The 13524-nt window shown below is 51.3% G+C and overlaps 5 protein-coding genes across 5 annotated transcripts; all 5 read right to left on the minus strand.

The window, feature by feature from the left end:
* Positions 1-1419: 1419 nt before the first annotated feature.
* PMZ80_009595 (uncharacterized protein) lies at positions 1420-2526 on the minus strand (the record flags this gene model as incomplete). Its single annotated transcript, XM_064877988.1, has 1 exon — positions 1420-2526. One exon carries the CDS (start codon positions 2524-2526, stop codon positions 1420-1422), a length of 1107 nt encoding a protein of 368 aa, XP_064726096.1.
* A 378-nt stretch (positions 2527-2904) lies between these two features.
* Positions 2905-3840, minus strand: PMZ80_009596 (uncharacterized protein; the record flags this gene model as incomplete). The annotated part of the gene is made up of 1 exon (XM_064877989.1): positions 2905-3840. The coding sequence occupies one exon, from the start codon at positions 3838-3840 to the stop codon at positions 2905-2907; it is 936 nt and encodes a 311-aa protein (XP_064726097.1).
* Positions 3841-4376: 536 nt separating this feature from the next.
* SYG1 (Xenotropic and polytropic retrovirus receptor 1) lies at positions 4377-7843 on the minus strand (the record flags this gene model as incomplete). Its single annotated transcript, XM_064877990.1, has 2 exons — positions 4377-7773; positions 7830-7843. The coding sequence occupies 2 exons, from the start codon at positions 7841-7843 to the stop codon at positions 4377-4379; spliced, it is 3411 nt and encodes a 1136-aa protein (XP_064726098.1).
* A 1403-nt stretch (positions 7844-9246) lies between these two features.
* PMZ80_009598 (uncharacterized protein) lies at positions 9247-10602 on the minus strand (the record flags this gene model as incomplete). Its single annotated transcript, XM_064877991.1, has 2 exons — positions 9247-10482; positions 10528-10602. 2 exons carry the CDS (start codon positions 10600-10602, stop codon positions 9247-9249), a joined length of 1311 nt encoding a protein of 436 aa, XP_064726099.1.
* A 588-nt stretch (positions 10603-11190) lies between these two features.
* Positions 11191-12641, minus strand: PMZ80_009599 (uncharacterized protein; the record flags this gene model as incomplete). The annotated part of the gene is made up of 2 exons (XM_064877992.1): positions 11191-11600; positions 11654-12641. 2 exons carry the CDS (start codon positions 12639-12641, stop codon positions 11191-11193), a joined length of 1398 nt encoding a protein of 465 aa, XP_064726100.1.
* Between the last annotated feature and the right edge of the window lie 883 nt (positions 12642-13524).

The following is a 13524-nucleotide window of genomic DNA, read 5'->3' on the forward strand; positions in this document are numbered from 1 at the left end:
ACAAAATCCCTTCACGTCTACCAAGCCACAGAACCCACCCCATAGTCAGAAGCCACATCAGACGGCCTCAATTCCCGATTGTGACGTCGAAGCGAAATCCACCCGAAGCAACCCCTCCTCACTCTCGACCAAAACCTCCTTAACCTCCCACTCGGACCTCGCTCACCATTTCCTCTCTCTCTCCCTGACCTCCCCTCCATAAGCCTATTGCCAAGCTCAATCTCCCACCTCCAGACATCCTCATGGTATCTCTGGAGCTCCTCATCGATATCCCAAGATCGCACGAGGGGGTTTAGCGAGGCCTCGTCGTCACTGTCGGTGTCTGCGTCGAGCATGGACTTGTATGCGAGGAGGCTGTCGCTGTCGCTCGGGGTGCCGGCATCGGCGTTGGCGGTCGATGCTGACGAACCCCAACGCCTCGTGTGTATGCGGGGAAGCATGTCTGGGAGCGCAATGGAAGCGTTGAGGGAGCTATCGGCCCACAGCTCCCGGGAGGCTCGGCGGCGGAGGTATCGGGCGCGTTCGACGTGGATGTCGTCTGTCATCAGACGGCTGTCGCGCCATTTTGCTTCGGACTGGGTGGTTGGGAGGGAGGTTTGTCTGGTGAGGGTGGGGTAGGTCATTGTGAGGGGTGGGTGAAGGGGTTGGTGAGTAGAGGTTAGGATGTTGTGAAAGTGGAGTGAGGCTTCAGGATGAGTTGAGTCTATGTTGACGTGAGGTTGACAAGGTTTTCAAGTGAGGTGAAGTATTGCTGAGAGCCTACGTGAAGAGAAGGACTCGCTCGATTTTCAGGTAATCAACGAATTCTGACTACTGCATGCTCGAAATACACGATCGAAACGAAAGTAATTGTATTTCGAACAAGGCGGACGGCGAGCCTTTTATACTCGTTCAATTGCAGGTCCTCTCGGGTGTTAGTTGCTCTACAACACCCGGTTCTCGAGGTCAAGCATGAGCAATTTTTAGTCCTGGTACCAGGCAGCGCTGTACCGTAGTCCGTACAGACGATAAACCTGCTCTGCTCTATCATGACTCGGATGGCCTTCTCAGTATGTTGGTTGCTCACGGTATCTGTCTCAAGTTTGTGCATGCCTTGTGTTGCATGAGCTTGCCAACAAGTCTGCAGCCATAACGCAAGCTTCGGAAGGTGTTAAGTCAAGGCATTACAGAATTTATGTACTGACCAGCAGCACAATACTACGGTACGTATGTTAAGCAATTCTCCAACGATGGACCATTGTTTCATTGAGCTAAGCATGGACTCTGCATCGATTTTATGTCGAAGCGGGAGTGGTAAAGAAAAGGGGCAGGTAGTGAATGAAATGATTTGCACACAGCCGATCCTGCGGCCGGGCATGATATGATTGTGTGTCTATGTGTGGTTCTTCAACCTATTGACTAGTCGTGTCGGGGATGCGCTTACCAGAAGTCGCGAGATCGCAAGTTAAAGGCGGGAAGGCACATGTAAATAGTCGTGTCCTCGCGGTCCTCATCTCTCGAGTCTATGTTATTAACATAGTCCCAGTCGATGTCATCGTCGGCGCCTTCATCTTCTGCATCCTCGCCTTCCTCCACAGTCTCCCAACCATCATCGTCCGCAACGTTCATCCGAGCAATCTGAGCAACATACTCGCCATACAGATGCTCAATAGCAGTCCGGTACACCGTTCCAAACGGTGATTCTTCGCCGTTGTCATTGTCGGGATCCTCATCAGCCCAGTACGTGGCGTCGAAGCCCAACGGACCAGCGAGGTATCTCCGCCGGTAATGTCGTCTCTGCCACGGCAAGAAGTGAGTTTGGATACCCATTTCCTCGATGCCCCACAAAACCCTCTCAACCTCCTCCTCCGTCCGTCTCATACCGAAGAAATGCTCGAACTCCTCATCTTGTAATCTCTGACTCGCGAGTCTGCGCGCCCAGCTGCGATCGTTGCTCTGTAACGTCTCGCTGTTCGTGTTATGGCGCAAGATCTCCTCCGTATACTGCTCGAGGTGACGAGCGCGCGGAATGCCAGTCGCAATCTCATATGCAAGACGAGTTTCGAAGTCCATGATCACACGAGCGTAGTCGACGTTGCTGGTATATTGGCGATTCCGTCCGAATGTGGCATCGAGGTGTGCGGTCCATGCGTCTAGGCGGCGTCGGGTCTCAGCCCGCTGTGTCCGTCTGGCTTGTCGCGCCTGTGTTCGAGCCCGCTGTTTCTCATGCTTCGGGTTGGTGGTGAATATTTGCCGATCGAAGGGGCAGGTGCTGTTGTCTTTGAGCCAATGTTCAAGGCATTCGCGGTGGTAGCTTACCTTGCATGAGGTGTGCGTTAGGGATTCGTCGGTGGGTTCGATCTCGACTTTGCAAATGGGGCATTCTTGGTCTTCTTTGTCTGTGCGGAGCGGAACGCCGTGGGTGATAAGCAAGTCGATGAAGTGGGGATGAGGTCGACCCTTAGTTGATTTGTGGTTTGCAGCGTGGAGGGCACGTCTTAGCCTGGCCCAACGGGCTGGCTTTGTTGTGCTTAGGTGGTTGCCCATGTTATGCTCCTGTGGTTGTGTGGGTGAATACAGTCTGTAATCAGTACCAGCCTGATATTATGTGAAGCGCTGTTTGTGGTGCTCCGATGCTTGATCGTGAACTCTTATCCGACGATTCTTGCGCGGCCAGTGCTTACTTATGTATACCCCGAGTGTCCTGGATGTGGACAACCTCGCCGGCTGGCGTCATTGTTCCCTTTGTGGTGGTCACTCAAAGCACCGTTGATCTGTTGAGTGACTGCTTTGTCGTGGTTTTGTGGTCACGATGCTTTGTTGTTATGACCTCTCCGTCTGGAGGGCTTCAGTGTACCGTACACACTGATCTGAACAGTGATCACGCTGGGGAGACCAGCTGTTCAGAGGCCCAAGGATGCAAGATCAAACCGCCACTGCGTGTCGTGCTCGAGTGCGGCCTCCCGCTCGTCTCCGCATCTCCATCACCATCTGTGGCCTCAATCTCTCATCTCGAAGCATAAGCTCCACAAGTATGTCTACGCACCTCTGGTTCGCGAAGATGCGAGCTTTCATATCCTCGGCGACAACTTCGTCCTGCAGCATACGACCAATGAGTTCCGCAGTGGTCATTTGTTGCAGCACGGCTTCCTTCAATTCACTTTTGAGCTCATTGCCGTCCATTGCCCGCCCGACCAATTCTTCCCAGCTGAGGTGGTTCACAAGATCGTTCTTTAGCTCTTGTTTCAGATCATCGTCTGCCATCACATATTCGAGCAGCTGGTCGGCGAACAAGTGCTCTACAGCGCTTTCTTTAACTTCTTGCTTGAGATGTTCGTCTTCCATCACGTATCCCATAAGATCGTTGGAGTTGAGATATCCAGTAGCCTGATCCATTATCTCTTGCTTGAGATCCTCATCTTCCATCACGTAGCCCATAAGATCGTTGGAGTTGAGATATCCAGTGGCCTGATCCATTATCTCTTGCTTGAGATCTTCATCTTCCATCACGTATCCCATAAGATCATTGCAATTCAAATTTCGAGTAGCCTGCTCCATTACCTCTTGCTTGAGATCATCATCATCCATCACAGCCGTCATTAAGCTCTCATCAGGAACCTTCTTGAGAACATAGTCCTTGACATCGACCTTGAGCTCTTCATCCTCCATCACAGCGTTGAGGAGGTCCCCATCCGGAACTTTCTTGAGCACGAACTCCTTCAGTTCTTCCTTGAGCTCATCGTCCTCAAGCATGCCTGCAAGAAACGCACTCCGCATGTCGCTGTCTCGTAACATGCTGCGTAACGCCTGACGCCTGAGCGCGTCATCTTGAAGCACTGTGTTGACCTGTGCAGTAGCCATGGTTCTGTGTGATTGTGATGTCAAGACCAAGGCTGTGAGTAGGTAGGTGGGAGCTCTAGAAGAGCAACGACCATGACCATGCGATGGTGTACTAAGTATCATGCTGTCATCTCCAGGCGTGTCTTTCATGCCTTCCGAGCCATCGTCCGGTGATGGCGATCGTCCTCATAGCAAGTTCGTGATTGGATGTGTGAGCAGCTGAGACTGAAAAACGCGCTAGCACCCCGACGGTCGACGCCTCCCCATCCGTGGCGGAAATTAATCCTCTTCGATCCCAAAGCTCCCTATTGCGCTACGTACAGTATCGTAAGGGCTTCTCATATCCGCTATGCTCGCCACGGTAAAGGTATATTCCCATTATACTCAGACGCGGTTCCGTACAGGCGAATGAAATAAACTGAACTGAACTCACAAACTCAAGGTCCTACACTTACATTGCCAACACGTCCGCGGTAGCAGTACCTGAGCGAGAAGGTCTTAATCGTACGTCGGGATCGCGTCCGCCCCGGCCGAGTCTATACAAATGCTCTATGTACTCACAGGTCCTTCTTCTTCGAGGAGCTCTTACCGCCCCTAAGCCCAGCCTCAGGGCTATAGCCACGAGCAATATTGCGAGCTTCATCAATGTCTTCGGAGTCTTGAACTTCAAATACGCCAGCACGCTCTTGTGCTTGGCTGTCACTTGAGCTGCCCTCACCACCATCGTCTCTTTGTTCTTCCGGTCCATGTATTTCATCCCGTCTCTCCTCTTCGTCCACTACGGAGGGCTCGATCTCCGTTCTGCCGTCGTCGTCATCGTCATCACTGCTATCTTGGTGATCGTCCTTGAGCATCGTCTCGTCCCCAGGCGAATCTCCAACCACTTCTGGTCGCCTCTTCTTCGTGAAGTCCTGACTATGCGCAGCAGCAATCACAGTACCCACTCGTTGTAGTGCGCGTAGAGCAGGTGTACGTGTGATTTGTCTACGGGTTGTCGAACCAGAGTCAGTAGTGGTCTGCCGCTCGAGGTCGTGGTCTGTCCCTGTAGCTGTACCGGAGGTCTCCTCTTGCGTCCTCCTAGATTCACCCGAGACTGATTGCCTTCGTCGGCGGACTTGTTCGCTCTCCTGGTCTTGAGGTACTTTCTTGGGAGATTGTGGTAGTTTGTATGGTAGAGGGATATCTCGAGATGCTCGGAATTTCGCCACGTTATTAGTGTGTTCGTTCTCAACCCGAAACAGTGTCCAGACACCTCTGCGCAGGACTTCCGCTAACGCAACGAAGAAGCTCACAGCCGAGCTGTGCTGGAGGTCTTCGGTGAAGATGGCATATAGAATCCATTGGTGCCGCAAGACAATGTCGAATACGATTGCGGCGTAGTAGACCCACTTCCGGCGATATGCCAGGTGATCTCTGAGACCTTTGTGCTTGGCGAAGAAGTTACCGAGTGACCAGTCCATGGCGATATCCCAGAAGGAGCAGTAAAGAGCATTCAAGGCTGCGAAAACGATGAAGACGATTTTGTACGCCCTCGCACTTTCTGTGTGGATGTGTAACCGATATAGAGAGAGCGTCATGTAATAAAGGATGTTGCCTGTGTATTTGGCGCAATTTGCGAGGTGAGGAAACCAATTCCCGGAGTCTTTGTACCGTCGCACACATTGCGCGAACCGCCAAATGGCAGGTAATGTTGTGAAGAAGCCGAGAAGCATGCTGTGACTCGAGTTGCACTGAGCAGGATTGTTCCAATCGTTCCCGTACACACAGAAGAACACTTCAATCTGCGACATGGCATAGGTTTCGCTTGTGTACATGTCGCCCAAGAAGAAGTCTCTAAACTCGACAGGGTAGAGTCCAGCAAAGAGCAGTCGAAAGTTGCTGAATGCCCACCATTTTCGTGCATGGTAGTAGAGCACTTTGAAAGGTAGTGCCATAATGATTAGTGTAATCCCAAAGAGAACGACTGGCCAGAAGCGGAACATGAAATGAGCATCTCCAAACTCAAAATTGATCCAGACAAAGAGACCGTTGAGGAAGAGGAAGAAACATGGAATTTCTGCGAGCTGGCGCCAGTCGAGTGTATGTCGAGTATCGTATTCGAAGACGAATACATAGTTGATCCGAGCTTTTGACCATATCTTGCAATTCAGAACGAATATCAAGAATAGGAGCAATGCAAGGAAGTACCCGGCATACATCTGCAGAAGATATGATGTGATTGTACTTGTCGCGGGCGAGCCGTTGAAGAGGAGCTCGAACCCATTGTACAGACCAGCAATGCCCAGTCCGGTTCCAGCTGCGACCCATAAGCCATTTCTGAAAGTCGCTGCGGAATGGTCGCCCTGCCGAAGCTTTGACCGGAGTCTATTGACAGCAACTTTTCGATTGCCCCTTTCGAAATATCTGGCGTACAAATCTTCAACTGCCACAAGATATGCGTCGATGACAGTACTTTTGACAAAATGCGCTTGACTGACCTTCTCATTAAGATACTGCAGAGGCGGCCGAGCGTTTACTGCTTTGTCGTACTTCTTGTTGATCTTCCGAAACCCAGTTCTATTGAGTAGTGCATATGACTTCAGGAGCTCCATGCCTCGGTAGAACTCTTGCAATGCGAGCTTCAAGCGTCGTTTGGCGAATCTGTGAGGAACGGTCTCGTTGCCCTTGGTAGGCTTCTTCTTGACGTAGTCCTTCTTGTCATCTTTAGCCTTGGACTGAGGGGACACTGCTGGTGAAGCGAGATCTTTCATTGCCTGGCTCGTCTTTCCGATCTTTGGCTCGTGCTTGAAGACATTTTTAAGCACGCCACCGTTCTGTGTCGCCTGGTTGACCTCTTTTGTCGGCATACTGGGCAACGGCGTTTCCGCCAAAACGTGGCTCACGGCGTCATCTTGCCTAATAAGGTGATGACGTCCCTGTTTCTGCAACTTCATGTCTCGGGCTCTTTGATCGCGATGCTCGTGAAGCTGAGCACGAAGCACGTTGAGCCTATCTTGCGCCTCATCCTCTTTCATTTTGTAGAACTTTTCAACCTTATTCAGCTCCTTATCCAGAAAGTTGAAGAAATCATCCTGCCGAGCATCCAAATCGTTATACGCCTGGCGCTGAACATTGGTGACATCGGGCGAATCAATTTTCCGGGCACGAAATATCTTCTGAAAGCGATCTCGAGCACTGAACTTAGCAGTCGATGGTTGTTGCCAGTTTTTGTTCCGTTCCTCCAATTTCTTCTGAACAATCCCTTTCAGCAAAGGTACCGAATTGTGCTTCTTGTTGTCAGGCCTATCCACGTCTTTTAGTTGCGGCACGCGACCATTCCTTTCAGATATTGATCGCTCTTGCTCCAATCGAGAGACTTCCTGAGATTGTGTTCGCTCTCTGCCAGGATCGAGGGCAGGATCTGGCAAAGACAGTTTCGGCATGCGACCGGGCGCCTTGGGCGTGGTGGGTATAGATGTCGGGTCAGCCCTTTCTGGAGGGCTGAAGCTGCCATAACTGGCAGGCATCTGGCCGTTTGACGTGCCGGAAGCAGTCCTCTTAAGTGGTGTCCGTTCCTCATCTGATTCATCTGATCCTTCGCCTTCGCCATCGCTACTGGATTCTGCTTCGCTCTCGCGATCGTGTATCGGAGGAGACGTGGTAAACATGGTAGTGCTCATCTTGCGCATGTCTTGCATTTGAGCTCGAGGATCAGCATCTGCACTTCCGTCCTGCTGTCCGAGTGTTCCTGGCGATGCGTATTGGGCCTTGCGAATGGCACGCGAGTTGAAGTCATAGTGGGTGTAGGGTATGCTCGCAACCGAGCTGGCGCGCGACAATTCAGGGCGACCAGTAATTCGAGGGGTCCGGTTCGCATTACGGAGAGCCTTCGATATGGCCTTAATCTTCTTCTTTCCCTGCTTGTAGTTGATGTACTTGGCCCGCCATTCTGGCACCAAGTCATTCTCTAATTCTCTATCATAAGTCAGAACTATCCATGCCCTGCACCTTGATCAGGCTCCGAAACTTACTTAGCGAATTTCATGGCTTACAAGGTCTCAAGGTATTGTCCAGTTCATGCTCTCGCGATGCTATTGTCGCGAGTTACGAAGGAAGAGTTGGAGCGCAGGCGTTCTGCACTCCAGATCGCATATGCATCGGAGAAAGATCGTAAGAATACATAAAAAGACGCAAGACATTGCTGTCGAACAAATCGACCAACGATGACAACAGACTGCAAGCCGCTCGTCAGGTTAACCTTGCCCATTTTAGCTTGGCGGAAGCTAAATTTTAGCCGAAGTAAAGCGGGATCGGAGGGCCCGTCATCGTGGAAATGGTATTCCGGCGCCCTGGCACGTGGCTGTAGCGGCCCAATTCACCAGGCAGTTTCGGGACACCATATCTTATAAGTTCGCAATTTTCAGTTATGATCCCTCAAAGCTTGCTGAAACTCGTAGGATGCCTATTAAGCACTTCAATTCGTGTTCAACATCGTGGAAGGAAGATGCAGCCACAAGACCAGTTTGACACGCCATGACCATTGCCACAGCGCCACACGTATGGGCTAGGCCTTTCCAAGACTTCTAGCACTTGCTAAACCAAGTTTATCATGATTTTCCCGCATAGCCAAGACTTCTCAGCGTGTCGGAAATTGCTTACTGGCTAGTACGAGCCTTGGGGATCGGAGGAAACCGACATCGTGAATCTCTGGCACGTGAGGGACCACGCATAGATTCATACTACTAGTAACACCCCAGCCGCAGCCTCGTTCTAAGCTTTTGTAGAGCAGAACAGGCACTGCTTCTGAAAGGATCCCAAGTACGGCCATCGACGACTTTGGAGACACATCCACCGTCGACACACTCCTCTACCGCTCGACCATGTTCCTGGTACGGGCCTCACATCTTCGCGATCGCACCTCAGGCTTCACCCACAACCAGTCATCGTTCAGATCGTTTGGCTCGACTGGGATTGATTGTTTGAGGCTTCAACAAAGCTTTGTAGTTCTCTCTGCTTTGTTGCCATTGTTACCCACCCCATGTCTGTGTGAAACAACGCCGCGTCGCTTCATAGAAGGAGGATACTGCTTTCCTCCCTCTAGATCGCCTTTTGCTCGACACGGACTACCCAAGATGACACCCACAGCCCCGGAAGCAGTCTACCTGGTTCTGAACATACTTGGTTTCCTTCTCTTCGTCACCTTTGCATTCGCGGCCTTATGCGGCTTCTTCTACACCCTCATGCTCAACATGGAAGACCATCCACGGTGGACAATTTTCCTGTTGATATGCATGACACTTTGGGAGTTGTTGCGGAATTCGACTGGGCCGGTTAACCAAGCGCAGGCGTAAGGCGTTCTCACGACTGACGGTCTGTAACAGAGTTAGATCCAAAAGCGTATAGTTATCCTTCATATCATCTGTTGGCCAAGGTACAACATTGTCTTTCTCATTTTCCAGACTTAGCAATAATTGGTGCCTTCAGACCTCCGAACACAATTGCCACGACACCAAGCATGCAAGCACCACCGATCTGGTACGCAGTCTCTCGTCCCAACCACCAGAACATGGAACAAAACACGATAGGGCCAAGAGCTCGTCCGAATTGCCCCCAGCTCCTCAATGCACCAAGCACCTCTCCACGATTTGATTCTTTTGCTTCAAAACTTCCTAGGCTGTTCAGTCCCGTGACAACCGTAGCTGATGTGATCGCAAGTAACGTGCCTGCCGCATAGAGTTGTCCTGTTGATTGAACCTTAGAGAGGAGGAAAAATGCAAGCGTGCAGCTAAAGACACCAGTCTTCACAACTGTGAGTGGTGCCATTCGTCGGACGACGCCACCTTGTAGAAGCGACGCGATCAGACCAACAAAGCCTAGCAGACGGCCGTTGAGTTTCGATGGAGATGCATGATCTGGGTAAATTTCCGATGTGATCAAGAATGGCAGGGAAAACTCCATGCCTGAGAATGGTAGCAGGAATAGGAAGTGGACCGCATTCAGCAGGTATGGTGCGTTGGTGTGCTTCTTGCTGGCTTGAACAGTACCAGCTTTTCCTTTGTTCTCGACCCGTGCTGCAGGCTTAGTCTCTGGTAAGCAAAAGTAGATGTAGACAGTTTCCAGCACTATCAAAAAGAGCGAGAAGCCGGCTGCGGTTGCGAATGGGTTAGCAGAGACTGTAGTGATGCTGGCAAGCCACGCTCCAAGAGCAGGACCAAACGTGAAAGCAATGCTGAAACATGCGCCCACCATGGCCATTGTTGAACCTCTTTGCGACTCGTCCGAGATGTCTGCTGCGATCGCAGTCGCCAGCTGCACATTGCCTTCGCTGAGCCCGCCCACAACACGACTCAGCAGGAAAGTTCTGAAGTCCACGGCTGCGCACCAGAGTGCCACGCTCGCGATGTTCCCGCACATGCTCCACAGGAGTGCTGTTCTTCTGCCATATTTGTCTGAGGCTCGGCCTATCAACGGACTAGCTATCGCTTGTAGTAGCGAGAAGAGCGAGCCTAGAGCACCTCCCAGGAGTACAATGTCATATTTAGAATTGATCGGAATCGCAAAAGACTCTTTGTATGCGTTCAAGTAGTGCAGGATGCTGTTCAGCAGAGAGTTCGGTCGGTTATCGAGGGCTCGGTAGAAGGCTAGTAGGGACGGAAACAGAGGCAGTATGAACGTGAATGAGATCTGGCCGCATCAGCAGATGGCGCGCAAAACTTCCGAGGGACTTACCAAGTCCAGAAGTAAGGATGTAAACAAGACTCGCAGGATGCTCTTGCGCTGAGCTGGATCGAGTCGCGCAGCCATTTGAGCCGCGAGAGTGCGAGCTGCGATGGTGCTGGTTTATGCGGTTGAGCTGCTGATGTGTCTGAGAATGCCTCAAGGCAACAGATTTCCCCGTCAGATCTCGAGTAACAGTCAGTTGTCTAACAGTTGCCTGTGACCGAAGAACACGTCTGTGTGAGACGGAGACAAAGGCCCGTATAGATGGTCGATAACGAAGTAAGGCGTCTCACACGCTTGCGATACACATTCACAGGGAGATGAAACAATCAGGTCGCTCACCTAACAGGATAAAAGGTACAATACATATCGTGGGCATGATTTCCATTCTGCTTTGACATTTGTCTTGATCAGGGGATGGAGAGTAAGTCAAATGCGCTCATTCCGAGTGATCTTCACGAACGCAACACTCTAAATGAAGCTAAACGAAGCTTGTGAAACGCTTCTATTTCAAAATTACTATCAATAAGGGTGGGAACAATCAGACTTCTTCTTACGTGACAACTTTTCAATATCCTCACAGCCTAAGACACGCCGAGTCACCCAGCTCGTGCACTGCTCAACGCGGCAATCTTCAATGTATGCAGCTCTGTTCGGGAGAAATCGACAAGCCTACCATCCGCTACTGCACATAGCAGTGCCCGCCTTCTCGACACCAGACGCGTCGTTCACCCCAGAAGTCGAGTCCCCGACAGGACTTTGTAGTGTCTCTGCTATGAAAGCCGTTGTCTCTTTGTCGGTGCCAGCCATATCCTCTGGCGCATTGCCTTCTTGCTGGTCCAGATCAGTGGGCGCATTAGCCGCACCTGTAGGTTGCTGCTCGGTATTCACAGCAGGAGCCCAATAGCCAGGAAGTAACCCTTCTTGTCTATTCCTCTCGTCCTCAAACTCCTCCTCCAGCTCAAGCTCAGTCTTTCGTCTCGGTCGTGGTCTCCAGAACGGCGGTCCCACTCGCATCACTCTTGGGTAGTCGGGATCCTCCTCATTCCCCCAGCACAAAGCGAAGCCATCACTAGGTTCCGCTTCTAATCTTTAGCTTTGCACCACGTCCGCTCCACTTCAATTGCTGACCAACGCGCAGACTCCTCCATACCTTCTCTAGTCAATCGTGCCGAGATCTTCTCGTACATGGTACCTAGCAGCTCGACGTCCCCCAGAGCGTAAGCTCTGTACTTGGCCTCGAGAGGTCTGTTCTCCCAGATTTTGAGTTCACCAGGAGTGTTGGCCTTGTTGGCATCCCACTTGGCTTTTGCGTCTTCGTTGAGCTGGCATGTCAGTTTGACAACTTTCGCCAATCCAGTGCGATATTGTGGGCAGAAGTCAGAGGTCAGCATGTACATGACCTGAACATCGAGGACACCTCGCAGTTTGATGCCAGCATTCGCGTACAGCGTACATGAGTCCTGTCGACAGTCGAAGATAAGTTTCGTTCGTGTCGGATCCTCTAGGATCATCTTCAAGGTCGTCTTGCCATCCTTGCCCTTGGTCTTGAATGCTGATTTGCCGAGTACGAGCAGGTCCACAAGGTAGGACTGGTCATGTAGATGATCTCGAATCTGTAATAAGCAAAGGCGCGAAGTATGACCGAGCCCCTTGGCTTCCATGTCGAAGCCGATGTACGGCTTATCGGTCGGCAAGTCAGCGAGCTTCGTCACCATGTCTTTGACGCCATCTTTCTCGATGACATAGGTATAGCTGGTGTTGGCTGGTGCTTCGGACTGGACGATATCGCGACACTCTCTGACATGCTCTTGCCATTCTCGGTTGTCCTTGTACTTCTTGGTTGCTTGCTTCGGTGAGTCAACAAAGGTCTTGCGAAAGCTGCTTTTTGTGATTTTCATCGTTCCTGCTAGGAACTCAGTGGCTCGGTGTTTGGCTTTGGCGTAGTCATCTCGCCAATCGGGGTACGGGTGGCCAACCGTAATGACGAAGCGCATGTCTCCTCGCACCACAATTGTTGCATCTCTCCGCCCGCCAGATCCTGAGTCATTGTTCTTCTTGATGCGAACAATGTTCGTCGCTCGTCGGCGACTCTCGACATGAACTCTTAGGGTGTCGGGCATGACGCAGTAGCAGGAGTGTGGCTTCTCCCCGCACAGTGCACACTCGGGGCAAAGACACATCGTCGTGGCTCGGTAGCAGTAAGGACACTGGGCATGAGCAAGCATACTGGCAATGACCTTGTTCGCATCTGTCGTTAAGACAGTCCTTGAGATCGTATTCGCAGGTCTCGCAAAGGTGCTCGTTGTATTGTTGGCTGGCATCATCTGATGTACAACTTCCAACACTCTCTTGGTCAGCACCATCTTCGTCTTGCATATTGTCGGCATCCGCTTCCAAGAGGGGATCAGAAGCCGCAGGTTGTGCCTGCCAGCCAGGTGGGTTACTGGGATCTGTTATGGTAGAGAGTTTAGCAGGTGTTGACAGGTCAGAAGCCGTGTTTTCTGGAGGAGTGGTAATGTTGAGTCGCTTTATGGAGTCATCCCAATGGCTTCCACCCAGTGGTGCGTGGCTCGCAATAGCTGCATGCTCCATGTTGCGCGGTTTCCTTGGTATATGGTTCTGAGACAGGCGGGTGCTCTTGTAGATCATGCGATGTTGGATGAGTTGATATAAGAAACACTTTGCTGCAGGGAATATCGAAACATCAGCTGGAAATATGTATCTATTGTTGAAAAAAATGCTGTGTGTTTACAGCTAGTAGTAGCACTGCACTTCGTCAGTGATGCTCAAGGACACAGTGATCGACCAATCGACATTGTCCACTGGGATCATGAACACTGGAGTGCAAGCAGGTCGCCTCGCTTGGGCAGGACTCTCCTGCCCTCTTCTTCATAGCCATAGCGATACTCTATGCAGCCGCCTTCAAGACCGCCTTTCATCGTTGCCAGGCCTTGTCGGCTTGCAGTGTGGATGTGCTTCGCATATGACGGAGGTGCTATAAGT

Source organism: Knufia obscura (assembly GCF_036327395.1).
Source record: "Knufia obscura strain CCFEE 5817 isolate CBS 148926 chromosome Unknown scaffold_14, whole genome shotgun sequence".
NCBI lineage: Eukaryota > Fungi > Ascomycota > Eurotiomycetes > Chaetothyriales > Trichomeriaceae > Knufia > Knufia obscura.